Source organism: Callithrix jacchus, chromosome 10, assembly GCF_049354715.1.
Source record: "Callithrix jacchus isolate 240 chromosome 10, calJac240_pri, whole genome shotgun sequence".
Lineage (NCBI taxonomy): Eukaryota > Metazoa > Chordata > Mammalia > Primates > Cebidae > Callithrix > Callithrix jacchus.
Window position 1 is genome coordinate 33775387 of NC_133511.1, and position 27481 is coordinate 33802867.

Consider the following 27481-nt stretch of genomic DNA (forward strand, 5'->3'; position numbering starts at 1 on the left):
AAATCCTGATTAAAAGAGGTAGGACACACAATGCTTGGAGGGCAAATGAAGTCCCCAAAGGTCCACAAGTGGTCTGAGATTAAAAAACAAAATTGTTAGAGGGGTAGGAAGCCAGCAGCCTCTTCTCCCCAACATCAAATATCTTGGCAGCGAGGCAGGAAGGGGAGACTTACAGACTAATTGCAGATAAACCTCTGGTCTCTGGGGTTTCCTGCATTCACTGGCAATGCAGTGACTCCGTCTTCCTTGGGGAATGTCATCATAGTCCTTTAGTCCATAAAGTTTCAAAAGGCTCCCTCAAAGTTCAGGTCAGGGTCAACCTCTTGACTTTCCACATCCCCTGCCAGCAGAGCTAAAAAGGCCACACAGGGTCCCTTAGGTGCACACACAGGCACACACAGCCCTCTCATGAGGAAGTGGCCCAACATGCCCGTCTACCCAGAGAGATCCTATAGTGCAGCAGCAGCTGGGAAGGAATTGGGAAGGCAGACAAAGGAGGCAGGTGCCCAGGCGGGAGGGAGCACACCTTCCCGGTGCGGATGGCACATCTTCACCCCTTCTCATCCTCGACTGAGGCTTCTTCATGCTGCCTAAAAGGAAAGTCAATGTGAATCCACCTGTTCAGCCGATCTCTGTCTCCTGGCCGGCCTCTTCAGAGGGACCACACAGGGTGAGCGGCGTGTGGTCAGGGAGGCGCAGGACAGCAAGAACAGTGCTCTCCAACATCATCCGGGGCGACCACTGGGGCACGAGAGAAACTGGTACAGGGTGCTCTGAAAACTGTTAGGAATTCTTTAAGCCGGGTGAAACTTCCAGGGGTGATATGATAGTTAGAATCAACATCTTCTCAGCGTTGTCATGTTTACCATCTAGCATTGATTTACCACTTACCATGGCAGGCACTGTCCTACATGCTGCACAATAATTGCCCATAATCTCTACAGCAAACCTAAGAGGTAAATACTACAATGCCTCCATTTTTCAGATGGAGACACTGAAGTTTAGCAAGGTAAGCAACCTGTCCAATAACCCTGTTACCGTGGGACAGAGCCAAGACTCTCCACATTAGGCTCACCTCTCAACTGCCCTTCCAACGTCTTCCCAATGAACACAGGTAGAGCAGCTACAAAGAAGAAAAGCATGGCGTCGCCACCACACCAGAGAAATAGATCTGCCTTGCAGTGTACTTGAGGCTAGCACTGATGTTCTCTGCTTCAGTGGAACAGCCCCAGTAAGACAGACATGGCTGGAGAGCAGCCTGCTTAAGTTATATCTTCAGGCAAAAATTCCCAAACAGTGATGATTCAGTGACCAGAGGCAGCCGATTTTCCTTTGAGAAACAGCCAAGTTCCAGCCCTTCCAGGACACCTGCTGTCCACCTGTTTAGCTCTGGGCTCAGCACCCAAGCATGGCCACAGGACAGAAGGTGGCTCTGGACACACCAAGACCCTCGCCCAATGCAGGAGGAAAAAACTAAAGCAAGTGTCTGGCAGAACAGGAGGGAGGAAGTGGGGCAGGCAAAATGAGTCTATTTTTGGCACATGGTACAGAAAAGACGCATAGAATGTGATTGAACAGACTTTATCAACAGCATGTAAAGCCCTATGCAATGGAATCACCTCCGTTTCAGGAAGGATGACCAGGTCAGCTGCCAATGCCAGCCTCACCTGGGGCCCTTCAGTCACGGAACTCTTGGTATCAATGTCTCAGACAGGAAGCTTGAGTGAAGCAACTCCATTCTCTCCCTGGAATTCAGCTGTCAAGTAAACCTAAGTTTGATCTGTAGATAACCCCATGAAACCAGAAGCCAGTCCTGGGCTCTCCAAGAATCTGAGGTCACAGCTCTTTTCCCAATCAGCCTATACTGTTCTAAAGCATGCAGGAAAACTTTGAGCCCTGGGACTCCACTTCTTCCAGAAAATCAGGGATTACTGAAAGATGAGGGCCTCAAAGCCTCAGTACACAGGTGTTTTTTGCAGTTCAGAACTACCAACAATTGCCTGGAACTTACTTCTCTCTCTCTCTCTCTCTTTTTTAAGATAGGGTCTCTGTTTCCCAGGCTGGAGTGAATGGCGCAATCTCAGCTCACTGCTACCTCGATGATGGTGATGATCATCATCACCATCAGATGGTCTTCCCACCTCAGCCCTCCAATTAGCTGGGACTACAGGAATGTGCCACCATGCCCAGCTTTTTTTTTTTTTTTTTTTGTATTTTTTAGTAGAAACAGGGCTTCACTATGTTGCCCAGGCTGGTCTCGAACTCCTGGGCTCAAGAGATCTGCCCTCCTTGGTTTCCCAAAGTGCTAGAATTCCAGAAACGAGCCACCACACCCAGCCAATACTCTCTCTTTTCAAAAAATCTGTATAAAACCCGTATCATGACCAGGTAGCCCAGGAGGTCTTATTTGCTTAGCTCTCAGCTTACCCAGAAGAACTGAGGAAAGATGCACCCAGGACAAAGTGGAGGCGAGCCTTAGGACAGTGAAAGCCAACCCCCCTGCACATTTCCTTAGCTCAGTGCCCAGGAAATGACCATCATGACCCTGTTCAGGTGTCCCCTGGCCAACAGGCTGGAGCAGCGGCTTGATGGGCATTTTCCTCCTCTTCTAATCACCTGAGAGCAAATACCACTTGCCTGATTATACCCTGATGGAGACAGGGGAAAGCTACTCACAGATGGGCCATAGCCAGGGAAAGGTGGGCCTACTGCAGGAGTCTGGAGGCCTGAACCCACCCCGCTGACCACAAGACGAAACCCTTCTGGAGGGCCAGGCTCAGACCGGTGCTCTACCTCAGAACCTGGCAGAGGCTTGTTTCCAAAGGGGCCCCTTCCTAAGGCTGACCCAGGAAAGGGGCCACTCCATGCTTCAGACCCACCAGCCTCCCTGTGCTGACAGTCAGTCTGAACAGGAAAAGGCGTGGAAGGAGATGTGAGGACAGGGCATCACTAGGCTCATCAGATGGGGGCTAAGAATTGGCTCGGCCTCCCCGCAGTCCACAGAAAGGACAGGTCCACACAATACAACTCCCCATGTTGAGAAGGGAGTTGGGAAGAGGAGAAAAAAGGGAGAGAGAAAAGAGGAAAGGCAGGGAAACAACTACATGTATGGCCCAAAGGAACAGGAGAGGAACTGAAAGGAAAAGAAACAGCGAGAACGCACATGGACAAGAGCTGTCACAACTTCTCCAAGCAAGACCGAGAGGGCACACATGCAAAGGTGCAGCATGGAGACAGCATCTGAACAGAGCCTGCGTCTCCCCAGGGCCCAGCAGCCATACCGGGGAGGCTCCCAGCAGGCAGGAGAGCCCAGCACCGAGGGGCTGACTCAGGATGGGGAGGGTATCCTTCTCCTAGGCTGGGGATGCTGGCCAGGCCCGGGAGAGAAACGATGGTCCCTCATCGCTGCCCCTGGTTTCTGGGTTTGCCACAGCAGTGAAAGGAGAGCAGGCTTCTCTTGGATCTGGCACAGTGGGGACACTGGGAAAGGAGAGGGTCAATGGACTTGAATGAAGGGGTGAGGAAGTAACACATGGGAGTGGAGTCTAGGAATTTCCAGGAGCTGGAGTGAGAGTTGGTTTAGGGCTCGCACACCTCCGGGGGCTGTGGAGGAGTCACAGCTGGGACATGGAGGGGGAGACGGGAAGGTGGAGGACCAGTAGGTCTCTGGCCGCAGGAGGGCCCCAGAGCAGATGAGCGCATAAACACTACCTGACAGCCCTCACATTCACCCTGTGCCAGACAGCCTCACCCACAATTCCAGGGCCTATGGGCTGCTGACAATTTTATAGCTGCAGATGATAAAGAAATGTCAGGGCAGTCCTCTTTCTAGAGGCCACTCTTAGGACTAAATGAGAATTATAGCCCTGGTTAGGAAAATCAGCCTCCCTTGACATCTCTAGGTGGGGAAGGCATGTGTCTCCTTCTCACCTGGGAAGTAGAACCACCCAGACTGGAGGCTTGCCATCTCCCATGCAGGTGCCTGATGCCTGATGCCCAGGCATGGGCTGGGGGGTCCATGGTGATAGGCAGTGCCTTGTTAGGCTACTATGAGAAAGAGCGAGCTTCAGGTGGCCCTGAGCCCCTGTGAGGGACTGCAAGTCTTCCTGAATGCCCATGTTCCTTTGGCTTCCACCTGGAAGGACACTCAGGGAGAGGTCAACTGCAGGGGCAGAGGGAGGGACACAGTGCTGGTCCCTGGGGGTTTTACTTCTTGCCAGCTCAATGCTTGTCTGCCCAGGGGAAGCCTCCCTTTGGGGAGGTCCTCCTAAGGCCCTTTCCCTACAGTGTACTACAGTGTGACCCAGGGAGTTGGCAAGGTTATAACAGGGATCTTGAAAGTAACATGGACCCAAGCAGGAGGTCACATTTCAGTCCTGTGACTACCAAGGTTGGGCTGCAAAAGGCAAGGAGCGCAGGGGAGCACATTTCCCTACAAAGCGCTGCAGGACTGCAGGGACCTGACCCTGGAGGACCCCACTGGCAGGTAAGAAGTGGGGTTCACCCCCAACCTTGTGCTCCTCCAGAATACCGAAGATCCCAAGAAGCTGGTGAGGGGCCAGCCGCCCCAGGGAAAGGGATGCTATGCCTGGAGCTGCTGGGAAAATGGGGTGGGGAGACTCTCCCTGGATACCAGAGGGGACACAGAGAGGTCCCCAAGGGTGCAGAGATGCAAAGCAGATCTCGGGCATTCTGGGCTCCTTCGGAGTGCATGCAGGGCCCCAGGGCTTCTGTGGGAGGCCCTAGGTGTACTGGCAGCAGGCTGGCGAGGCGTCGGGAGTGAGGAGAGCCGCAGGGGGCTCTAGAGGGGCTGGGAATGGGGTGGGGGGCAGAAGCTGCAGCTAGGCGGTGCCGAGCATGGCTCGATGTGGGGAACCCAGAAGCCGTGGGGATCGAGGAGCGGCAGCGGCCACCCCACGGGGCGGTGAGGGGACATGGTTTGGATCCCCTGTCCAGGAAGCAATGGCCCGGCCGAAGCCCCATCCGCCTGCCCGCCCCCGCCCACCCAGCCGAGGAGCTCCCTTACCTATTGAGCTGAGGAGAGGCTTGTCTCGACAACACTGCCCAGATAGCTGAGATCAATCAGAAACAAAGCAGTTATCAACACCGGCCGGGGGGCACCGCCCACGCACACCCAGAGGGAAGCAGGGGGGGACACAGCGAGCACCGGACAGGCGAGGCCGGAGCATGGGGGAGGGAGGAGGAGAGAGACGGAGACCCAGACACGATGGAAGGAAGCAGATGAGCTGAGCGCGCACAAAGCACAGAGACAGGGCTGCCGCGGCACGCGCCGCGCACACAGAGACGGGGCTGCGGCTCCTCCACCTCCCTGTGCCCTAAGCCCCGCACCCCCTTCACCAGCCCGGAAGCAGCCCACCATGGGGCTGGGGTGGGAGGTGACCTTGTACTTCCAGGTACCAGGGAGGGTGGGGGACGGGGCAGGGGGAGGGCGCTGGGCTCCCTCCTCCTCGACCACCTCCCATCCTGCCTACCACCAAGCCAGCCTCCTCTGGAACTCTCTGCTCCCTCCACAGGCGGCTACATCAAGAGAGACCAAAGGACGGAGCCAGAGAGAGAAAGAGACAGAGAAGAGGGCAGGGAACGGGGTATCCAGGGGCACTACAGAGGCGTGGCTGGCTCTTCTGAGCAAGTCAGGTCAACCCAAAGACGATGGAGAGGAAGGAAGATAGGCAGAGAGAAAGAGTGAAGGAAGGAAGGGCAGGGGAAGGAGGAAGGGAGGGCAAGGGAGAAGGATGAGAGAAGAAGAGGCACAGACAGGTGTCCAGGCTCTGGTACCTGGAATACCAGCTGCTACAGTTTAGAGAGTGCTCTCTCAGGCCGGCTGATCACGGGAGCTTGTCTGTCTGTCTCTCTGCAGCTTCCTGCGAGGTATACAGGTGGGGGGTGGGGGACGTGTCCTGCACACGGTCACAAGGCCTGATACTTTTCTCTGGGCCTCCAGGAGAGGCTGAGGAGGGGGCTGGAGTCCGGCGCTCATTAGGGCTGCTAAGGGCCAGGAATTTGGGAACAGGAGGCCCCTGGCCTGGTGGTCCGGAGAAGTCAGGCTCTGGGGTCCTGCTTAGCAAGGAGGAGGGGCCGGGGAAGAAAAGGAGGCTAGACACGATGTGTGTGTGGGCAACCCCCAGGGCCACTGCCCGATGCCAGGACCACAGGGACACGAAGAACCGTCAACTCCAAGAGGGACTGGGGCCACCCTTATAAGGCCATTCGCTGTGATCCGCCGCTCCCCGGTAGGTGGTGGGCCCGCTGAGAGCTCAGGGCTTGCTGGAGAAGATGCCTCATGCTCCCGGCAGGACACCTGAGCAGGTGAACCCGCTCCACCCCAGCGACTGCACCCTGCCAGTGCCGCAGCGGCCAGAACTCCTCTCCCGAGGGATGCTGGTGTAGCATGTCCACACAAGCCCTGTCGCCGGGCGGATGGACGGGGTGGAGGGCAGGGCGAGGCGGGAGGGGAAGGAAGTTGACCAGGTGTGGGTGGCGGAAGAGGCGGCACACTCACCCTGAAGTAGGTAACGTGGGTGGTGGGGGCTCTGGTCGGAGCAATTCCTCCCCCATCCTTCGAGGGGAAGGCGTCTGTCCAAACACGTCCAAGCTGTCCCCAGGCCCCGCAGGGGCGGGGCCGGGTGGAGGGGAAGGGTAGCCTGTGGCCAGTGTGGTGAAGCCCATGGCGGGCCGGTAGCTGGGACTCCCGCTGCGGCTGCTCTGGGAGGGGGAGCCCGTGGACGGCGTGGACTTGCGAGAGAAGCTGACTGCAGCTGGCGGCTGCAGGGTGATCTCTGACATCTCTGCCTGCTGCAGGAGGCCTGGGCGAGGCCGGGCTCGGGCGGCGAGCTCAGGGGAGCCGGTGCGGGAGCTGAGGGGGCTTTGGGTCAGAGGTGAGAGCCTGGAAGGCTGTAGCACCACTTGATGTAAACTGGGCTCGGCGCGCCTGGCCTGCCGAGGGCTGGGCCGGGGCCGGGGCTGGGGCTCATACCACCGGGTGTCCAGGCCAAATGTGCTGGGGCCGCCGTGCGCCCCCGGCTCAGCCGGCTCGGGGTAAGGCAGCACGGGTATGCCCATGCCTTGGCTTGTATGTCGCAGCTGCCCTTGGCTTACCAGAGGTTGCATAGGTCTGTCCTGCCACTTGGCGGCGGGGGGCGCTGGGACAGGGCCCCTGCCGGGCGACTTGCCTGACCAAGCCTTCGGTGCCTCCAGAGACAGGATGCCCGGGTAGGCCGCGGGCACCTGCAAGGAGGTGGGGGGCAGTCCTCGGGGGAGGCCGGCCTTGGGCTGCAGACTCTCGGGCACATCACAGGGTGGCAGCTGGTGGGGGAACATCATTGCTGGGGTCTCCAGTCCCCCAAAGGGGAATTCTGGCCGGCCCCAGGGCTCAGGAGAGCGCCCTCCTGTAGGCGTCTGAGTCAAGGGCAGCGTGCTATTAGATGCGTTCTCTCCATTCTCCTCGGGGATGGTGGGGTGGCCAAAGGGCCCCTCGGTGTGCAGGGGTGGGGACGACATGGCGGAGCTGAGGGGGCTGCCCACTTCTGGCACGTAGAACGGGGGTGGCTCCACCTCCCCAGGGCTGCTGCTGCTGAGGTACCCATAATACTGGCCATGGTGGAAGGACCGTGGGGCAGGGGGCCGGGCCTGGCCTGTGGCCTGGAGCCGACCTTCCAGGCCACCAGGACCCTCCAGCCCACGGGGCTGAAACCGAGGGCTGTATGCTGGTGGTGGCAGGTAAGACTCCTGGCTGGACGACAGAGGCGTGAGCTGGGACTTCAGGGCGGCCACAGACGTGGGCACCAGGGGGTCCTCGTTCTCCTCGTCTGACTGGCGGAACTCGGGGTACATGTCTGTCTCCTCGGCGAAAGGGAAGCCCTCGATGCGCCTGGTCTTCAGCGAGGGCTCCATCTCGGCAGGGTCCATCACGAAGCGGCCATCAGGGCCCCTGCTGATGAGCTCAATGGGTGTGGTGGCCTCCGCCTCAGCCTCTGCTTTGGCCACGCTGTACTTCTTGCTGCTGATGGCCCGCTTGGTCTTCTTGTACAGCGACAGCTCCTTCTCGCGGGTGGGGCTCAGCATCCTCTTGGCTGCGGGCTGGCCCTGGTCATCCGAGGACTCTGACGGTGCCCGGAGCGTGCGGATGCTCTCGGGGCTCACCTTGCCAGAGGACAAGCTGCAGGGAGGAGCGAGAGCCGGGAGGGGATGAGGCGGGGGAGTCTGCTGGCCAGGACTTCCTTTCCCTCTCTTGGCAACCACCCAGCACCCAGGATCCTCATGCTAAAGAAAACTGGCTTTGTATCGTGGTGTGAAATGCTTTGGCCAACTCTCCACTGTCTGGACGTGCATCCTTCTTTTTTTTTTTTTTTTTTTTTTAAGACAGGGTCTTGCTATGTTGCCCAGGCTGGTCTTGAACTCCTGGCCTCAAGCAATCCTCCTGACTCAGCCTCCCAAAGTGCCAGGATTACAGGTGTGAGCCGCCGCGCCTGGCCCCCCCATCATCCATCTTTCCAATGAACCCCCCTCCTCCACTTCTGTGCTGGCCTGCCCCTTCTCTGGTGTGCTGTAAGCACACCTCCAGCTTCATTTCCCAGCTGTTCAAGACAAGCAAGCTCACTTTAAAATCAACTTAAGCAATACATATTAAGGAGGCAAATCTGCTAGGGTGGGAAAACACCAGAGAAATACATTCCAAGTCTGAAGAGAAACTGATTACTGGCTAATTTGGGTCATCTACCCTGCCACTCCCTCTACCACTGTGGACAACTTACAATTAACACACAGGTCAATCAAGAGGAAATGGCTTAAAGACACTGAGATGGGGCTAGGCAAAGCAAGCCGTCTACACACACACCCCCTGCCATGAACAGCACAGTTCTCCCAGGATCAGAGACACTTACGGAGACTCCAGGCTCTTCCTGCAGTGGGTGATGGAGAGTGGAGGGTCTGGAAGGAAAAAGAAGGGGAGAGGCTGCTGAGGCCGAGCCAGCAGCCACGCAGCATGCTCATCTGCAGGGGCTAATGGGGCCAGAGCACCAACCCTTACCCTACTCACAGTGGGCATCTTGGGCCCCTGCCTTCATGCTAGCTTGGGCCCCAGCAGCCTCTCCCCACCACCTCTGCTTCTTAACCCCACTTTCAAATCGAGTCTCACAGGCAGCTCTACCCACAAGATCTCAATGTCCCTATTTCCAAGGGGGGCCATGCTAAAAATGATCCGTCTCTCTTGATGGGGAGCATTTGAAACCAGGCCAGGGAGAGCGAGAGAAGGGGCCAGACACCCACCTTTTTTGCGCTTGAGCTTACGCTTGCGCTGCTTGTTGACAAAGCAGGCGGCCAGGGTGCTAAACAGGATGGCAGCTGCCAAGAAGCAGATGGTAGCTACGATTCCCGCCAGCACAGGCCGCGCCAGCCCGTCCTCGGTCAGGTCCGGCTGCGGGAAGATGTCTGCAGGGAGGGTGGGGAGCACTCATGAGCCCATCCTTCCCCGGGTCCTCACCTGCTCCGACCTTCAGTCCCCCAGCATTTTGCCCTGCCTCTGTAGAACAGATAGTATCAAGGCTCAGGCTCCCTGCTGAACTCTAGCACTGAAGAGGTTTGGATGGCTCAGGAAGAAGAGAAGAGAGTCTACAGAAATCAGTCTCTACAGAGTGTGTAAAGAAGAAAACACCCATGGGGATAATGACTTCAAGAGTAATCTATACTTATCTAGGGTGTTACCTTCTACAAAGTACCTTCATGCACGTTATCAGCTCTTCTCATTTAACCCCTTGAGCTAGACAGAGCACACATACTGCTCTCATCCTCCAAATGAAAGAGCTCTGATCCACTGAGTTGGAGAGACCTGCTTATGTGGATATTGCCATCAGTGCTCAAACTAGAATGCAGCAGCCTGCTCCCAGTCTGGATTTCCTGCCTCACACCATGCTGTCTCTACAAAAGGAGAGCCCAGGTGTGAAGGCAACTTGAGGATAAAATACTACAGCAGGAAGAGGGATTATTACTACAAAATTCAGATCCAAATGTATTTAACCCTTTCTAGCACAGGCATGCACCTCAGGTACAGAAGGACCCTCGAGCTGGCAGGGATGGCAGAGATGGATCCAAATCTCCCATTTCACAGCAAAGAGCTGAGCATCCTCCTTTCCTGCCCAAGGCTACAGAGCTCGTTATGATGGAACCAAGACTAGACCCCAGCCTACCATCTTATAGAAAGTTATAGCGGTAAGTGCCGCTGCTTAGGTTCAGCAAAGGCAAAATCAATAGATTGTAATGTATTTGGCCAGAATTCATTGCTGCATCGATAGTAATAATGGATAAAAATAATCCAAATTATGCTGATTGTCTGAGTGGAAAATGAATGCAACAGCCTTTGGAAATGGGGGACTTAATACAGGGAATGCTGGGGCTGCTGCCTCCTCCTTCACCCGCATGGGAAGGTCTGACGAGGCATGTTTCTTGCCAGGAGCCCGTATAAAGCTACTAAGCACAGAATGGTCTGGGGTGAGTCCACACAACACCCTTCTTCAGCTCCAGCCTTGGCTGCAAGCTCTCATCCCAGTTCCTCCATCCCTGAGTCTTTTCCCCAGAGAGAAGTCAAAAAGGACTCTGGGTTCTGCTACCTAAGGGACACAACTCTGTTTTTCTTAAAAAGCCTGCTGGTGCCTAATGCCTAATATATGAGGCAGGAATCCCACTCCACACCTGCCCCTGCTGTCGTGCTGCTCCAGTGCGCCCTCCCACAGTGTGCCCACACCAGCACTTCCCCAACTCCACAAGTCCTGCTGCATGAGCTCCTCAGACAAGGTCACCACCACCTGCTCCCAGGAGTCTCTGGGTGAGTGGTGCCCAAGGAAATGATGCCATCACTTGCTTATAGGCAAGAGCCTCTTCCCATACCAAGGATACCCCTTCACTGGGGGAGGGACTCTGCTATGTCTCAGGAACTATATAGCTGGAGAGAAGATGTGTAGAAATGGGACCAGGGCCAAGAAGAAGAAAGATAAATGGAGATAATGCTAGGGAGTTGGCTTTATTTAGCCTTAAAAATCTAGAGAGGAAGGAAAGGAGGAAAACAACACCAAATAACAATTTTCCAAATAAAACCCAGATAATTATAAAGAAGTCTATCACAGGCATTCGATAAACATTGGCTGACCTGGTGTTTCCTCTGATTCACAGACCCTCCCCCACGAGGAAACAGAAAATGTACAGTGAAGAGCCCTTCAATCAAGTCCTTTCTGACTACCAGAATGAGAAGATTAGTTGAATTTCTTTCTGTGGCTATCTTATAAAAGTGTCAGATACTCAGCTTCTAAGCTTCACGACATACCACGCATCATGGAAACACCGGTTTGGTGGGCTTAAGAAAGGCTACAACTCGCACAGTTGCAATGAGACACCTCCTTAGTTTCCAATCCAGCCTCTCCTCCTGGAGTAGCTATTTCACAAAACAACTTCCATGCAGCTCACCCTCAACCCAAAATACCTGTGCTGGAGACGCCGGCGATGTTGCTGGGCTCGCTGATCAAATCCTGCATGACGGCCAGAACCCGGAACTCGTACCATGTGTCCTACAGCCCCAGGGACAATACCAGTCAGCCAAGGGGCCTGAGATGACCACCGCCCCCACAAACACTCATCCCGCACAGAGCCTTGCAAAGAGCAGGACACCCAAAGCACAGGAGGACTGCTAAGTAGCTGCTAAGTGATGGCGGCACTGGCCAACTGCTGTGGTGCAAACACTGTCACGACAGCTGACTTCAAGATACGAATGTGAGGTTATCAAAAGCATGGGGAAGAGATGTAAAGTAGGCTCTCCAGGGCCATTGTGAGCTGACTCTAGCAACCACTGTTAATAAACGAGCATCCAGGAAGGAAGACAGAAGGACAGATGAGATTGTCTGTGTCTTACAAAACCAGCTGCTTCCTCTCCCCAGCTAGATATGGAAGATTAACAGGGCTATTGGAAAAACAGATAATGCACTTTCTTCCAGGGACTCTAAATTATTGGAGGAGGGGTCCTTCCCTGGAGAAACCTAAAAGAGAATTCTTCTAGGAACTTCTCTGCCCACCCCAAGTGACAGAGAAGATTCTAAGAAAATTCTAAGTGTCTTTCTTCCAACCAAGAAAGCAACAGGAACTCGGCCAACAGCACTGGCCCTGGCTCAGCAAGGGGCCAGGGCCAGTCCTCTGATGACGCTTGCTGGCCTCACAGCCTGCCCTGCCTGGCTGTGTCAGTGCTGGGACCCTCAACAGAACACAGGTCCCTGCTGTCCCAGAGCTGGCCCCAAGCCTGTGAAACCTCAGCAGCCATGGTCTGAGAACAGGCCTTGGTAGTGAATCTGGGAGAATCCAGGACTGGTGGTGAGGACCTCAGACACCCAAAGTTGGTCACTTAAAGCTTCCAGTGGCTCTGGAGTATTGTCACTTCCAGGATTTGGAAAGCAGCAGCTAGGAAGAGCAAAGCCCTCACCTGTGACAGATCCTTGGCAAAGAACTCTCCATCAGTGCCGGGGATGGCATCATCCAGCATCTCCCAGCGCTCCGCGACGCGGAACTCCATAACATAGCGGTCAATGGGAAAACTGTGGTTGGCAGGCGGAAGCCAGGACAGGAGCACACCCTGCTGAGTCCGATTGGCTATGAGGCACCTCGGTGGGGTGACCAGCACCAGGGGTTCTGGAGTTGTAATAGGGAATGCTGCAGCGGGGGAGGGAGAAGAACCATAGCACATCAGCAAGGCCCAGAGTGGCCGTCGCACTCCCACGCTACTGTACACGCACATCAGGGCCCAGAGGGTAGCGGAGTCAGGGCTCAGCAGCCCAGGACTTCAGGGTTCTGTCTTCAGAGTACTTCTAAAGAACATACATGAGGGAATCATGTACCGCAAAGTGAAGAGAAATGGGAGCTACAAGGAAGGAGGAATAATTAAATGTCATCAAAGCATCTCCTGCACTCTTCCAGGGAGCTAGGGATATCTTCTTTCTCAAAGAACAGGAGTCACTCTCCCCAGTCCCTCCTTGGCCAGAGTTTGGGGGTCAATACGAGGCCCCACAGAGGTGCCAAAGACTGGGGGTGAGCATCCCAGCCCACTGCCCACCTTGGCAGCCACTCAGGAGTGGATTCTGGGAACAGGGCTGGAGTCGCACCACCACACCACCTGGGAAGAGGCTGTTCACAGCGGCCCTTTCTCTGGCTCCAGAGCAGAGCAAACACAACTATGGCCAGGTGGGGAGGAGTACGAGGCTGCCTCCAGGAAGGTGGATCAACCATGGCCTAGATGACTCCGTGGTGGGAAGCAGCCGCATGCCTACAGCCCAATGGGGCTGGGGCCAAAACAAAGAGCCAGCAGGCGGTGCCAAGGAGGGAGAATGCCCAATCTCCCCTGAAAGCCACAGAAGTGGCAAATGTGGCCTCACAAGGAAAGAGAAAATTCTAAGTGTTTTTCTTCCAACCAAGAAAACAACAGGAACTCGGCCAACAGCGCTCTGATGCAGGACCAGCAAACCCCACAGAGGCCACAACGAATCCTTACAGGGAGATCAGACGGCACGGCTCTGTGGAGCACTCAGCAAGGTGCACACAGGAGACCAACTGCTGGCTGCCTGGGCCACTGCCCCCACCACCTCTATGACCCCCGCTCCCGACATCCCCCCCCCCGCCCTTACCTAAAGTGCTCACAGTGACCACCTCACTGAAGGCGCTGGTTCCCAGCTTGTTCTGGGCCAGGACGCTGAACTGGTACACTGTCTCAGGCTCCAGGGTGTCCACTAGCAGCCAGCTGGGTCCCAGCGGCACTGGCAAGGACAGCCAGTCATGGGGCCCAAACTGTGCCCGCTTCATCCTGGCCAAAAGAGAGAGAGAGGATAGGGGACGAGGGGCGGGGTGGGTTACGATGGAGAGAATAGGATGCATGCAGGGTGCTCAGGGAGAAGGCACTGGTGGGCCTGGCGTTCCCAGGTTCAAGGGCAAGAAGAGGGCATGGCCCAGGGTGGCCCAGCTTTGGCTGTGCCAATCCTCCTGATGCTGGGTCACCAACTACAGCTAGCACCTTCTCTATCGAAGGGGCCTTAAGGTACAAGTCATGCTCAGGACACTGGTCAAATTAATTACCAGCTGCATTGTGGGAGAATCCCACCCTGGTCACAACCCTAAGAGCGAGCTCTGCCTTGGGAGAGTAAGGACACTGGGTTATGGGGATAAGCAGCTCAACAGTGGCGGGACAAGGGAAGGAGCCCAGGGGATCTGGCTGCACATACCCCCAGGGACAGCCAAAGCAGGGCCTCGGGTCCCCCACAGGGCTCATTCATCCAATTGCCAGCACAACAGGGGATTACATCAACAATAATGTATCAGACTTGAGTCAACTGAGATGGCCAGGTTATAAGACCATAATGACCAGGTGGCAAGGGCAGGATCCCTAAGGCCATAAGGGTTGGAAGTCACAATCTCGAAGGTCACACTGTGCATGGAGAGCAGGAAGACAGGGCAAAGGGCTTTCTCTTGTTCACAGGCCCCCAACTCCCAGCAAAGCCGGCGGGCTATGGGTGCAGTGCTGCCACATCACCACAGGGAGGAGACATGGTCCTACAGGATGGGCCTACTCCTTGCAGCCCTGAGCTGTAGCCTGGTGGGTGCCCAGGGCTCCAAGCTCACTACCATGCACACCCAGGAGGGTGAGCTGAGGCAGCGGAAAGCAAAACAAAACGAAGCCGGTGCCAAACGTTGGAATCAGTCCACGGAGTTAAAGGCAGGCAGAAGGAAAGGAGACCTCCCCAACCTCGGCCCCGCCCTTCCCCACCCCAGGCAACAAAGCAGCGAGCCAGATGTGGAAAAGCAGTGCAGATGAGCAGCAGCGTGGAGCAGCGCCACGAGCAGCAGGGGAGCCCCAATCTATGCCCAAGCTCCCACTGTATGCCCAGACCTCCCACCCAGGCATCTCCAAAGACAGGCTGGCCAGGCCAGACCTCCCTCCCTGGCCACCAAGGCGCTGAGCAGCATGGGCAGGCTGGTTAGGGGCCCCACGCTGCTGCGGGAGGAACAAAGTCAGGGGATGGGAGATGAGCTGCTGAAACTCCCCTCATCTAGGTGCACTTCTCCAATCCAGAATCAGGACCCCAGGACACTCCACCTGGGAAGCAGCCACCGAACCACCATGACGGGAGACAGGGCAGGTTCCCCTCTCAACTCCCCTCACTTCTTAAGGGGTCTCCCTGAACCTCCTGAGCTGCCCCAGGCACCTGCCTTTTCCTCCTCCTCAGGCTCAAGTTGAGCCTGGCTGGAAAGACAGACCTAAAAGAAGTCACTGAGGGGCTCACCCTCCTGGCTCAAGGTTGTCATCCCGGGGACAGGGCAAGTAGCTGCTGTTCTTGGCTCAGGACAGGAGTGTGGGGAGGAGCAGCTCTGGGTGGTGGGGGATGGGAGGAGTCAGCTAGGCTTCCATCTCCTCCTTTTTATGCCTCCGGCCCTCACCCGCTTGGCACATTTTTGAGATCTCTATCTACTGTAAGGTTTATGCAAAGATCTCAAATCACTGCATCCAGCTAAACTGACAACAGAGGAATGAAAACAATCGAGAAATACATGATCCTAGAGAGAAAATGCTGGGGCTGACCCCAGGGCTGGGAAGTGAGCATCACCTCTCCACACCAGTTTCTGTGGCCACTGGGGAAGAGACAGAATAAAAACTAGACTACAGGAGGTGGGGAGGGTGAACACATGAAAACACAGTGGGAAAGAACAAGTAAGACCTGGTGTTTGCCGGCACAATGGGGAATTACAATCAACAACAAAGTGTCATACATCCTTAAATCACTATGAGTAAAATTGGATTGTTATAAGACAAAGGACCAATGTTTGAGGGGTGATACCCCTTTACCCAATGCAATTATTATGCATTGCATTCCTGTATCAAAATAGCTCATGTACCCCATACCTGTATATAAATGTACTATGTACCTACAAAAATTACAAATGTAAAAATACAAAAGAAAAATTAAAGTTCTAAAAACTAGACTCTACACTTCAGGTTGGGCAATTTCACAAAGCCCTTGAAGAGGAGAAGTCTCTTCCAGACTCCAGAGGAATCCAGAGGATGAAGCAGGACGCAGAACAAAGCAGCAGATCAGCAGGGAGAGGGCACAGAGAAGCCTGGACCACTCAGGCCACGGGGATACAGCCGTGCCCAGAATCCCTTCAGACCCCTCCCGTTACCCACAAGGACCTGTCACTGTCTCAACCCACTTCACTATGTGCAGGGCTGGCGGGCCAGGAACCACCGCCTTCTCCTACCTCCCCCCACCCAGGGTGGCCTGCAGGCAGATGGGGGAGGGGAGAAGCAGAGAGCAAAGCATGCCGGGGTGACTCACAGAGGTCCGTACCAAACTGAGAATGTCTGCTCGTAGCCTCCATCATAGCCTGGTTCCCAGGACACGTTGGCAGTTGTCATGGAGACCTGGACCCGGACACTGCCCGGGGCATGGGGGCTGGTGCCTGGAGATCAAGTGGGGACCTCTCAGACTGAAAAGAACTCAACCACGTGGCTGGGCACCCACCGTCTCGCTGTGGGGAACCCGAGAGGCTGAAGCACGTGGTAGCAGAGCACAATACTGCAAGTGAAGGGATGGGGGCAAGGGGAAGCAGTCAGGCGCCAACTCCCCTGACCCTACTGGTTAGTGGGGTTGGAGCAGGAAACCTGTCCCACTGTGCGGTCTAGTCCAACTAGGAGATCACACAGCATCAGGAACGGGTCCAAGGGAAACCAGAGCCCTCTTCGTCCTGGCCCAAATCCTGTGCTGCTCTGGTCAGCACAGAAACACTCCCTGCTAAGGTGTAGGCATTGCCACAGAGTCCCCTCCTGTAAGGTTCTCTGGTCTCATGAGACAGCTTCATTCTACCCCAATGCCAGCATGTGGCCTGTACAGCACAGCAGTCAGGAGCCTCATCCTGGCTTCGAATCCCGGACCCACCACTTCTTAGTGATATGACGCCAGAGAAAGCGTTCAGGCCACACCAACCTCTGCTTGAAGGAACATGCACCAGGGAAACCCCAGCTAGCACCTCGAGAGCTGTGCAGGACAAGCTGTGCAGACCCTTGGAACAGAAACTAAAACTGGTGGCAAAGGCTCAAAAAGTGTTGGCTGTGACCATGATTATAACCATCAGGACCCAGAAGGACAGGCTGAGGGTACAGGCAAAGGCCCCAGGACACACAACTTGAGCAACTGGAAACAGGAACGCCTGGACACAGAACACCAGTAACTTCCTCCTGCCCGCCTCAGCGCACCAGGTCTGGCCTGCAGCTGTCAGCTCTGTGCCCTCATCTGAGATACTGCACAGCCCCTGTCTCCCTCATTCCATCTTCCAGCCTTCCCCCTAGGCCCTTAAACTCGAAGGCTCCACAGTCCCTGCCAGCCACACAGCCACCTCTTTCTCTCACGTGGACTGCTGGGTACATTAGACCTGTCCCCAAAAGACCTCCTTGAGGACAGGAGCCACACTGACCTTCCCTGACAGAGCCCACAGGCCAGGGATGCATGTGCTGGACTCGGGGTTCAGGGCTGGACTGACTTAGGAAGGACCCCCCCCAGCATCCAGCACCCCACCCCCAGCCAGCCTGCTCTCGCCCCGCCACCCGGCCCAGCCTGCCAGCCACGTACCGATGACGGTGAGGTGGGTGCTGGCAGTGATGCTCGTGACCACGTTGGTGGCAACACATTCCCACTCCCCGTGGTCCTCCTTACTCAGGGCACGGAACTGCAGGCTCCCACTGGGCAGGGCACTGTGCTTGCTTCTGCTGGGCTTCCCTACCTTGGCCAAACAAGGGGCAGGGAAGAGGGTGGGAACAGAAATAGGGGTGAGAAGCCCAAAGCAGGTGGGAAGTACATGCCTGAGCCCCGCCCCCCACCCATGCTGCCCCTCCTCCTGAGTGCCTGCTGCTCTTCAGGGTCAGCTCACTGCTTAGGATCTAGTGTGATCAGGGCAGGTCCAGAACAGAACTGCTCACTGAGTCCTCACACCTCCCCAAGGCCCCAGGAGCTCCAGGGCCCAGGTACCTTTCTCCACGTGATGACAGGAAAAGGGTCCCCTGCGGCTGCGCAGGGGATAAGCAGCTCCCGGCCGGCCTCCTGCCTGTACTCCCAGCCTGGTAGCACCGTGAAATATGGGGGGTCCTGGGGAGGAAAGCACAGGCACCCTCATGAGACCAGGGATCCAGGTACTCAGCTCATGGAAGCCATCACAGCCCCGGGACCTCACCTTCAGGACAAGCCTCGCAGGGGCAGACTGGCCCATGGTCCCCAGGGTGTTGTAAGGCACACAGGTATAAGTGCCAAGAGCCTCCTCTGTGGCCTCCTCAATTCGAATGGAGCCATCCTCCATCAGGGTCCAACCCAGGTTCTGCCAGACACAGATGACAGAACGGGGAAACACTGGTTAGAGACTCCTCATTCCATGCCAGCTCTCCCAGGCTGGGTCCCAGCTGGGCCAGACAGCACATGGGATGGCACAGCAGCTCCAGCCTGGGGAGAACGGCACCCACAGACCCCAGGAGACCACAGACCCCTACGGAAGCAGCTGTTTTCCCAGGGCTTTTGAAAGGGGCCAGGAGTCCTGGCAGAAATCCAGAGCCCAAAGGTGGTATTACAGCGCCGGGGGGAGCCCTCACTCTGACCCCCAACATGCATCTCTCTAGTACCTTCTCAACCTGCAGGGGACGGCCGTCCTTATTCCACTTGACCACGGTGGCCGGTGGTTCTGCGTCCACAGGGCAGCGGATGTAGCCATGGATCCCCACGGGCACGTAAATTACAGGGGGCATGTTGAGGACACGGGCTGGGTCTGCACAGGGGAAGCGCAGGTGGGAGAGCAGACAGACACAGGGAAGCCAGGTGAGAATCCAGGCTGAAGGCCGCCCATGCACCAGCCCAGGTGCTCAGAACTTCTGCTCGAAATGTCTGGAGGCACTGAAAGGCACGTACGTCCAAGCCCACTCCAATCCTCAACACTGCTGCCATGCTTCTGCCATGGACCTTACCCGCTGGGCGAGGACTCTCAATGTCCATTTCCCTCAGTTCCTAGACCCCGAACCTCAAAGCCAACATCTGCCCACACCCTTTCCCAACTGTTCCTTATCCGTCTCCCGAGCAGCAAGCAATTCCCCTTTCCACATCCTGAGCCAAGAGGAAGACCGTCATAGGCTTAACCTTAAGAGGGGAATGTTTCCTCCCATTCTGCTAGCTATCCAGCCTTCCTTGGCATCACTTTTCCCCATCTGATTGTGCAGCTGAAATGCAGAATCAGGCCAGGTGCAGTGGCTCACACCTGTAATCTCACACTTTGGGAGGCTGGGGTAGGAGGGCTGCACGAGGCCAGGAGTTTAAGACCAGCCTGGGCAGCAAGGCTCCAAATCTACCAGGAAAAGATTTTCATTATCTGGGCGTGGTGGCACACACTTGTGGTCCCAGCTATTCTGGAAGTTAAAGCAGGAGGATCACTTAAGCCTAAGAGTTTGAGGCTACAGTGAGCCATGATAGCACTACTGCACCCCAACTTTGATGACAGAGCCAGATGCCGTCTCTAGGAGGAGCAACAAGGACCCCACACCTCTTGTGGTGTAGGCTGAGTCGCCTCCTCTCAGTACTCCCCTATTTCCCCTGAGGGCTACAGAGGAGAAGGATCCAGAACTAGGAAGGCAGTGAGGATGAATGAGCTGGTATCTTTTAAGCGTTTTGAGCTCTTCAGAGAACAGCATTACATAAATACCAGGCCGAGTTATATATTTAGACATAGCTTCCTACTTTTGCATGGTAGAGTTTTTTTCCCCCTCCAAGGTTTTCAAAGCATTTATGAATGGGAAATACTCTGAACACTGCTTTTTAGCAGAAATAAAAATCCTTGTCTCACCCACCTGTAAATCTCAACCCCCTGGATTTTCTTTGAAGGCAGGAGAAGGTAAAAAAGGACAAGGGGGAGTGGGTGGTGACGCTGGCACCGGGGAAACAGGGAAAAGCAAAACATGTCTCCAGAAAGACAGATGGCCTATGGCCTCAAGGTGGGAGCCTTCGTCCTGGCCAGCTCGTCTTCCAAAGGCCACCACCTGTTGCCTCCTCCTGCCCCACCATGGCCACCTCCTTGCCAGGTGGCACAGACTGTGTCCAGCGAGGAGGGACGGGGCACACCTTTGTGTTGGCCGGGTCTCTCCTTCCTGCAGTTCTTCCCCACCCCAGCACAGCTTGGGCCCATCCTAAATCACGTATGAATAACTTCTTGACTTGCTTTTTCCCGCTGCAGCTCTGGGGAGCTAGATGTGCTGTCCTGGGCCTCACAGCTCTCTAAAGCTTGGGCCTGGGAATACAACACACCAAAAGCCCTTTAAGTGGTTGACAGCTGAAGCAGAGAGGCAATGCACTCCAGAGAGAGGAAACAGTGAGACTGCGAGGTTAGGGTCCAATGGGGCTCGGCAGGGGCAGCATGCTCCACCACCGTGACCAATGGTGGACACGTCCACATCCAGCTCTGCGCAGCAGCAGACCAGCTCCACTTCCAGGGGCCACCAGCCGTTCTCCATTTGTCCTCAGCTCATTCACTGACTCTAGTCTTGTCTCCAGACTGTTCCACTTCTCACCCCTGCCACTCCCTGTCACTGGGTGTGAGCAATCCGCCCACACCAGCCGGCAAATGATGGAGAGTCTGTCGTCTACAGCAACAACGCCAGCCTTTGTTGCCTGAGTGACAGGGCCGTCCGCAAATCAAAAGGAGGACATTACTCCTCATTACTCATCCTTCTCTGTCTCAGGTCTCAGCTTGCCAGGGGGCCGGAAAGCAACTGGCTGCTCAGTATTAAAGATCAGCAAGCTGAATAGTGGTGCTTGCACAAAAGCCCTCAAATGTCTGGGTGAGGAGCAGCTCATCTGTCTGGATCTCCAGCCACCCAAGGAGAGAAGCCCCAGAAGCCAGAAGGAGCAAGCACAGGAACTGGATCACATCACCCCCAACACAGATGCGGTGTGGCAAGGCAGGGAGTGAGGCTGGGAGAAACCTAACCCCACATAGGCCTAGGCTATGCTCCATCAGACACCCGAGAAAAGGGCACCAGAGAGTGACTGGTTCTGGGCACAGAGGTGCAGGCAGCTTTCAGCCCGAGGACCACCATCCAGAAGGAACTGCTCGAAGGGTGTCTTCCTGAGTGCAGCCTGCAATGAGCTGATGAGATGTACTGACTGAACAGTGACGCCTGGCCAACGAAGGAGGAGCTGGTCCACCCCGACTGGCCAGGGCCTCAGCCTCCTCTCCAGCCATCCTCCTTCTTCCCTCATTTGTTCCTCTACCCACATTCCCCCAAATGATGCTTGGTCTTTGCTGCCCTCCAGCCTACAGTCTGGCTAATACCAGAATCTTCTGGGGGCCCCACCACCCAGGCTCCCCTGCACCCCTACTTACACTGCACCGTCAGGTACGCCGAGGCGGAGGGGGAGCGCCCCAGGCTGTTGCTGGGCACACAGGTGTACTTCCCCGAGTCCTCCGGCTTCACCCGGAAGATGATAAGGGTCCCGTCGATTAGGATGCGCACCCTCAGCTTCAGGTCGCTGCAAAGCGGCACAGAGACAGGGGGTTGGGCGGGCAGAAGGGGGTCTTGCTGAAGACACATAGTCACCATCACTGCCCCAGATGTGGCAAGGAAACCCCATGCCTCTGGCATTCCCAGGGCCCTTCCATGCAGACCCTGGCCTTGGCATGTGGGACACACGGACCAGACCGCCCGCCCCCCCAGATCCCAGAGCTGTGGGCAGCCTGCCGTGTAGTTTCTTCTCAGGGGCCCTGCCCATGGGGGCTGGGGCGGTGACCCCAGTGAGAAAGTCAGAGCACAGTGCTCACTTCTGAAAGTAGACGTTCTCGTCCTGCCAGTACCAGGTGTAGGTGAGGTTGCCTGGATACGCCTCTGCCCGGCAGGTGAGCAGAGCATCCTGGGAGATGTTGACGGTGATGTTCTCAGGAGGGGAGACGATGAAAGGGGGCCCTGGGGAGAGCAGGGAACAAATCCCACCTCACCTGATCAGGGATCGCAGCAGCACCCAGGCCCCCTGGGAGCCCTCAGTGCCCAGGAAGGGGTGCCCTGAACCCTGCGATGGGGACAGCTGTCATGCAGATGCTTCCAGATGCTATGTGTGCTCCGGCATCCTGTCCACCACCCCTGCCCCCGCACCTAGCTCCCCAGACCACCCACCACACACACCACCTTCCTGCCCGCCTTCTCCCAGCAGAGCCTTGGCCAGAGACGCAGCAGGGAGAAAGGCAGCTCTCTTCAAATCTGGGGCAAGAAATAATCCAGTCTCAAGGAGTCAGGTCTATGTGCCACTCCCCAGCCAGAAATAAAGACGGCAGGTGGGGGTGCAGACGCCTAGGCGTAAGCAGAGGGTGAAAGTCCAGCAGTCCTGGTGTTGGATGTGCAAACAGAGGGGAAAGCTGTGGCCCAGTCTCCCCTGAGAGGGAACAGCTTCCATCCAGGCTCCTGAGGGACCTCCAGCCCTGACTGCTGCTCAGCACTCAGAGGCAGGAGGAGCGTGCAGCTGCCACCAACTGCCCAACCCCAGAGTTCCTCCAGGAGGCAGGTCTGGGGAGGCCGAGCAGGAGGCCGAGCTCAGCACAGTGGGGAAACCCCCCAACCTAGATGCTGCCCTGTCCTGTGCAGTTTCTGGCCCATCTTGGGGAACTCTGGGGCTCCAGGCAGGGCACACTGGCATCTCCCCGTGCTGACTGTACAGACCCCAGCTCTGCCAAATGCCCACTGTGTTATTTAAATGTCTGGGGCTTGGATTGAGTTTCTATCTTTATTTATTGATGCCATCACTAATGGATAGATGACCCGAGGGAGGTCTCCTCTCCCAGGGAGGCGGAGACATGGTAGAGATGCTATCTGATCAGGAGAAACCAGAAACCCATGCAGCAGGGGCTCCTCTGCCACGCCATGTGGTGCCCGGCCACAGCCTGCAGGCCCAGCCCTCTCCCAAGCAGCCCACGTGGGAGCTCTGACCCGGACTGCAGGTGGCGCACAGGAGCCCCACACGGCTCTTCATGGATGCCCACACCTCCACCAGCCCCAACTGAGCCCTGGGAAAATCCTTCCATAGCTCAGCCGGACTGGACATCCCTGCAGGAGCCCGGGGGTAAAGAGGTTGAGGAAGTGGCTCCTACCTTGGACAAGCAGGTGGGTCGTGTGGACAGCCTCCCCTTGAATGCTGTACGCTCGACAGGTGTAAGCACCTCTGTCCTCCCGACTGACCGATGTCACTGTCAGGCTGCCGTCACTCACCTGGGGGCCCAAAACAGACAGAGCTCAGCACCCACGCTCACACCCAGCACCGCTACCTTCAAGCAGGAAGATGCAGTTGGAAACACGTAAGGAGGTAAACACAGGGACACGCATCTGGGGACACCGAAGGCCAGGTGCCCCCCTGCCCACCTCCCACCAGTGACACAAAGACGCCTGCAGCTGAGCCAGGCCACAGTTTTCCAGCCTCCTCTGTGCTTGTGCACATAGCATCAGGGGTCACCTGCAGTCAGGGGCTGCCCTGAGGACAAGGGGAAAGAGACTGCAGGGGCCCTACCTAGAACCACACTTACCTGGTATTTCCCACTAGCACCGAGGAGCATCCCCTCCTTGAGCCAGGTGACGATGGGCTTGGGGTTCCCAAAAGCTGTGCAGGTCATGGTGATACTACCACCCTCCTTGGCCTCGATGTACTGGGGGGGTGTTTCTGTAAAGGTGGGAGGGGCTGCAAAGGAGACCACAAAGGTGAAGGACACGCCTCAGCCAAGTCGATGCCCTGCAAGCAGTGCCTCCCCCACACAGCACCCTCACCGTGGGTCTGCGGAATCCAAGGACAAAGGAAGGAAGGTCGGGATGGGCAAAACTTTCTGCCTACCAACGTTACCAGGGAGACCTGCATCCAAACCCAGTCTGGCTGGTACAAATCCTGTACTGTAGCTCATTCCAGTTCACTGATGTTTACTGAGCATCTACTCCAGGGGGCCGTTACAGCACACTGTGTGCTCCCAGCTCCCCAGGCTCTTCTACCATCCTCCAGTCCTTCCCCTTAGGATGACCCATGACACCCAGAGCTCCTCCTTCTTGAACTCCAGCTCAGCCAGGTCCCCACATTTCCAGAACACTTGCCATCTGAGCCCCACCAAGGCCTAGCACAGGTGTAGGCCAAGGCTACACAGAGCCTCATTTTCCCAGATTCTGCAGAGAAAAGCATCCAACTTCCTCCCTCTCTGGTTTCTGTGGATGAAGGTGGACAGCCCATCCGAGAACCACTCCCTTCTTCAGTTTTCTGATTATGCCAGGTCATCTTCCCCCTTGCATTGGAGATTTGATTAAAACTCCATCCTGTTTGGATAATCGGCTTTTAACAGACTCAGTCCCATTTGCCTGAGCTGCTTGTAGAAGCAATCCGGTCAATCTTAACCCCTTGGACTGTCAGTCCCACAGTCTTCTGAAATGGCAAGGAGGCTCCAAGTGCTGAACTCCAGCCCTGAGGCCCACAGCAGTAGGCTGGCACTGGTCAAGCTGAGCTCATCTCAAGGTACCTGAAGCTCAGAACCCAAGTTCGTGCAGTTCCGGTACCCTTGACAAGTTACTCAGCTTCTCTGGGTCTTACCTAAATCTCCCACCTCCAGAAATGATGTGAGGAATAAACATGTAAAAAGCAGCATGGGAAATGCACAAAGTGCCAGTATCACCACCATCACTACCATCTCTTCAGGAGCCAGCCGCTCAGGCATTCATGGGAAGCTTTAAGAGAGGTCCCTCCTCCCCACACAGCCCTGCCCTAAGAAGCAGAATGCTGCTATAGGGTCTGGTCCTGCCTGCAGCACCAACCTCATCGCCCTCCCAGCACACTCTAACCACACTGGCTGTCTTCGTCTTCCTCAAATGTGCCAAGAACGTCTGACCTCAGGGCCTTTGCCTATGCTGCTCTCTCTCCCTGCCTAGAAATGCACACCCGATCTCACTCATTTGGTTCATGCAAGTCTTTGCTAAAATGCTGCCTTATCCGGGCAGCCCATCCCATCTCAGATAGCACTTCCAGCATTCTCTACTCCCTCGCACTGTTTCATTTTCTTCAAAGCACATGACACTTACAAATCTCTGTCTCTCTGTGTGTTTACCTCCTTCTTACCTGTCCCCTTTATTAAGATCGTGGCTCCTTAAGAACAGCCCCCTTTTGCGTAGGTCACCACATGCCCAGCTTTTAGCATAGTTCCTGGATGCAGTAGCCAAGGGCTCAGCAAACGTTTGTTGAATGAACGAAAGAACGAAACAAACAAATGAGTCGTGCTCACACATACACACACCTGCAGACGAATGCCAACGCCAACACAAACACAAAACACCTCCTAAGAGGAAGACCATGGTAAGACCACTTTCATCCCCCATCCCCAAAGCCTGCAGCTCAGTGTGGGCGGGGCAGGGGCACGTGGAGGGTGACCACTGAATGAACAGGGAGCACGCATCATCGCACACAAACACACACACCTTGAGCGTCCTTGAAAAAATCAATTCTCATCACTGTCTAAGAAAATACTAAAAATAATGGCAAAAAGGCATTCGAAGTCCTTGTATAGGGCTTCTGGGACCCCAACTTGCAGGCCTCTTCCCACTGAGAGTGTGTGCTCATCTCCAACACAGACCCTTCCTGCTTAGCCTGCCCCTTGAAATATGGTTAACACGGACACTGCCTCTATAACCTCCAGCGCCAAGCTTAAAAGAAAAGATAATAAATTAAATTTACATCCTGAAGTGACACATTACTTACTAATTGCATAATTACTTTATTATTTAGGTGCTAATCAGGAAAGTACTTTGAACAATTTCTAGTTTTCAGGAAAATAATAGTTTGACTCTCAATTATTTACTGAATTAGATGTTAGCTTGCCAGCTGCATTTCCAGGCTTAATTCTTTTTCACAAGTGCCCTATAATTAATAGTGCAGGTTAGAAATAGGCTGCCCTCTCTTCCATGTAATTCACCAACCTAAAGGAAGACTTGGCTCAGGCTTTTGGGGTATTTTATATATGATAAAGAAATAATGGGTCTATTTCCATCCAACTGGTCTTCAGAGAAAATACAGAAGGAAAATGAGACAATTTGTAATTCTAATTGTTCACTGTAATTCTAATTGTTCATTTTCCAAACGTGATGCATGTCAGAAAACGGCTGACATTAAACATTCTAGTTTGAAAGCAATGGAGTGCTGGTGCTTGGATTCCTTCCTTCAGTAACAGAAACATTTATGCTGGAAGGAGCCTCAGAACTTGGGAAGAAGGAAAGGGGGCAGAGGAGAAGGGAGATCTCTCACCTCGGAAGGGTCTGTCCTGTTCTGCCCGTGCGCAGGTAGCTGCCTCGACTATGTTAAAGCATCTTTTAGCACCAGCCCTGGTTCTCAAGCCTGGAGCACATGGTGCGCCATCCTCAGCCTTCCCACCCAGCACTTCCCTATGAACAACCTGCCCGTGTTCCCGGAATGCACTGCTCTCCTCACTCTGAGCTTCCAAGCATGCCTGTCCACTCTGCCTGGAGGACCCTATCCGACTTCCCACCTGCGTGTGACCAACTCCCCTCCCTAGCCAGATCTCTGAAGACAGGCCATTTCTTCAGAGAAGCTCTCCTTCCTTTGTGCTCCCAAAGTCATACTGCAGTCATCTCTGGATGTGACAGTCTCTTGAAGTCTCCTTAAGACCCAGGACAGAGTCGTGCATCCTGCTGTATCCCCAGAGCCTGCCACAGAGTAGACATCCAAAAATATGTTTCGAATGGACAACTGTTGGTGGATTCACAAGACTACCAAAGTCCTTTGCATCTTCCAGCCTAATAGCCCTGCTACTAAATTTTCACCTGACTTTGTTTTTTCCCTCTGGAGAAGGAAGGTGGCCGGCATCTCACACATAATTACCCACATGTAATTAACACTCCAGGCTACTGTGCAAGATCCTTTCTCTTGCAACATTTCACTGGGTCCTCACAACAAACCCTGCAAATCACAGGCACTGCTTTTTGTAACTGAGGAACCTGCGGTCCGACAGGTAAGTGACCTTGCCCAGCGCCACACAGCTAATACACAGTGCGTTTATGAAATGAGCCTCGCCTTTTAAAGGTCTTGCTCCATGCTTATCCCACCCAAAGCAATTAGGAATTCCCAAAGAACCAATTCCTACTCTTGCAAACTAACACAGATACGCTCTAGAACATACAATTGCAAGTGAGATTCGACTTTCCAGTCATATGCACATCCAATGAATGCCTGGTGTCTCAAATTCCTGAAATGAACACTGCCAACCAGGATGATGCAAAGGAATGGAGGCAGTGCCCTGAAATGATTTCACCCGCTGTTCAGGACAAAGCACAGGAGAGAAGGGAAACAATGCAGAACCCTCAGCCTGTTGTTCATCGCAGCAAGATTTTAGTGGCAGTTTTGCC

General features: G+C 55.2%; 1 protein-coding gene across 12 annotated transcripts in view; it reads right to left on the reverse strand.

Moving 5' to 3' along the window:
- The window catches only part of IGSF9B (immunoglobulin superfamily member 9B), a 49621-nt gene that overhangs the window by 7932 nt on the left and 14208 nt on the right, over positions 1-27481 (reverse strand). For 3 of the 12 annotated variants that reach the window (XM_078339213.1, XM_009007163.6, XM_035265124.3), the window contains exons 4-18: positions 23623-23774; positions 23194-23311; positions 21877-22018; positions 21442-21587; positions 18698-18840; positions 18259-18399; positions 18057-18173; positions 17661-17811; positions 16383-16494; positions 13671-13846; positions 12476-12702; positions 11489-11573; positions 9286-9447; positions 8901-8946; positions 6521-8176 (exon numbers count right to left, since the gene is read on the reverse strand). In XM_078339213.1, the coding sequence (XP_078195339.1) occupies positions 6521-8176; positions 8901-8946; positions 9286-9447; positions 11489-11573; positions 12476-12702; positions 13671-13846; positions 16383-16494; positions 17661-17811; positions 18057-18173; positions 18259-18399; positions 18698-18840; positions 21442-21587; positions 21877-22018; positions 23194-23311; positions 23623-23774 (3574 nt within the window). Of the gene's footprint in view, positions 1-5026; positions 5073-5796; positions 5883-6520; positions 8177-8900; positions 8947-9285; positions 9448-11488; positions 11574-12475; positions 12703-13670; positions 13847-16370; positions 16495-17660; positions 17812-18056; positions 18174-18258; positions 18400-18697; positions 18841-21441; positions 21588-21876; positions 22019-23193; positions 23312-23622; positions 23775-25184; positions 25226-27481 lie in introns of those variants that run through there. The other 9 variants (XM_035265128.3, XM_035265127.3, XM_035265123.3 and 6 more) reach the window with 6 other exon arrangements.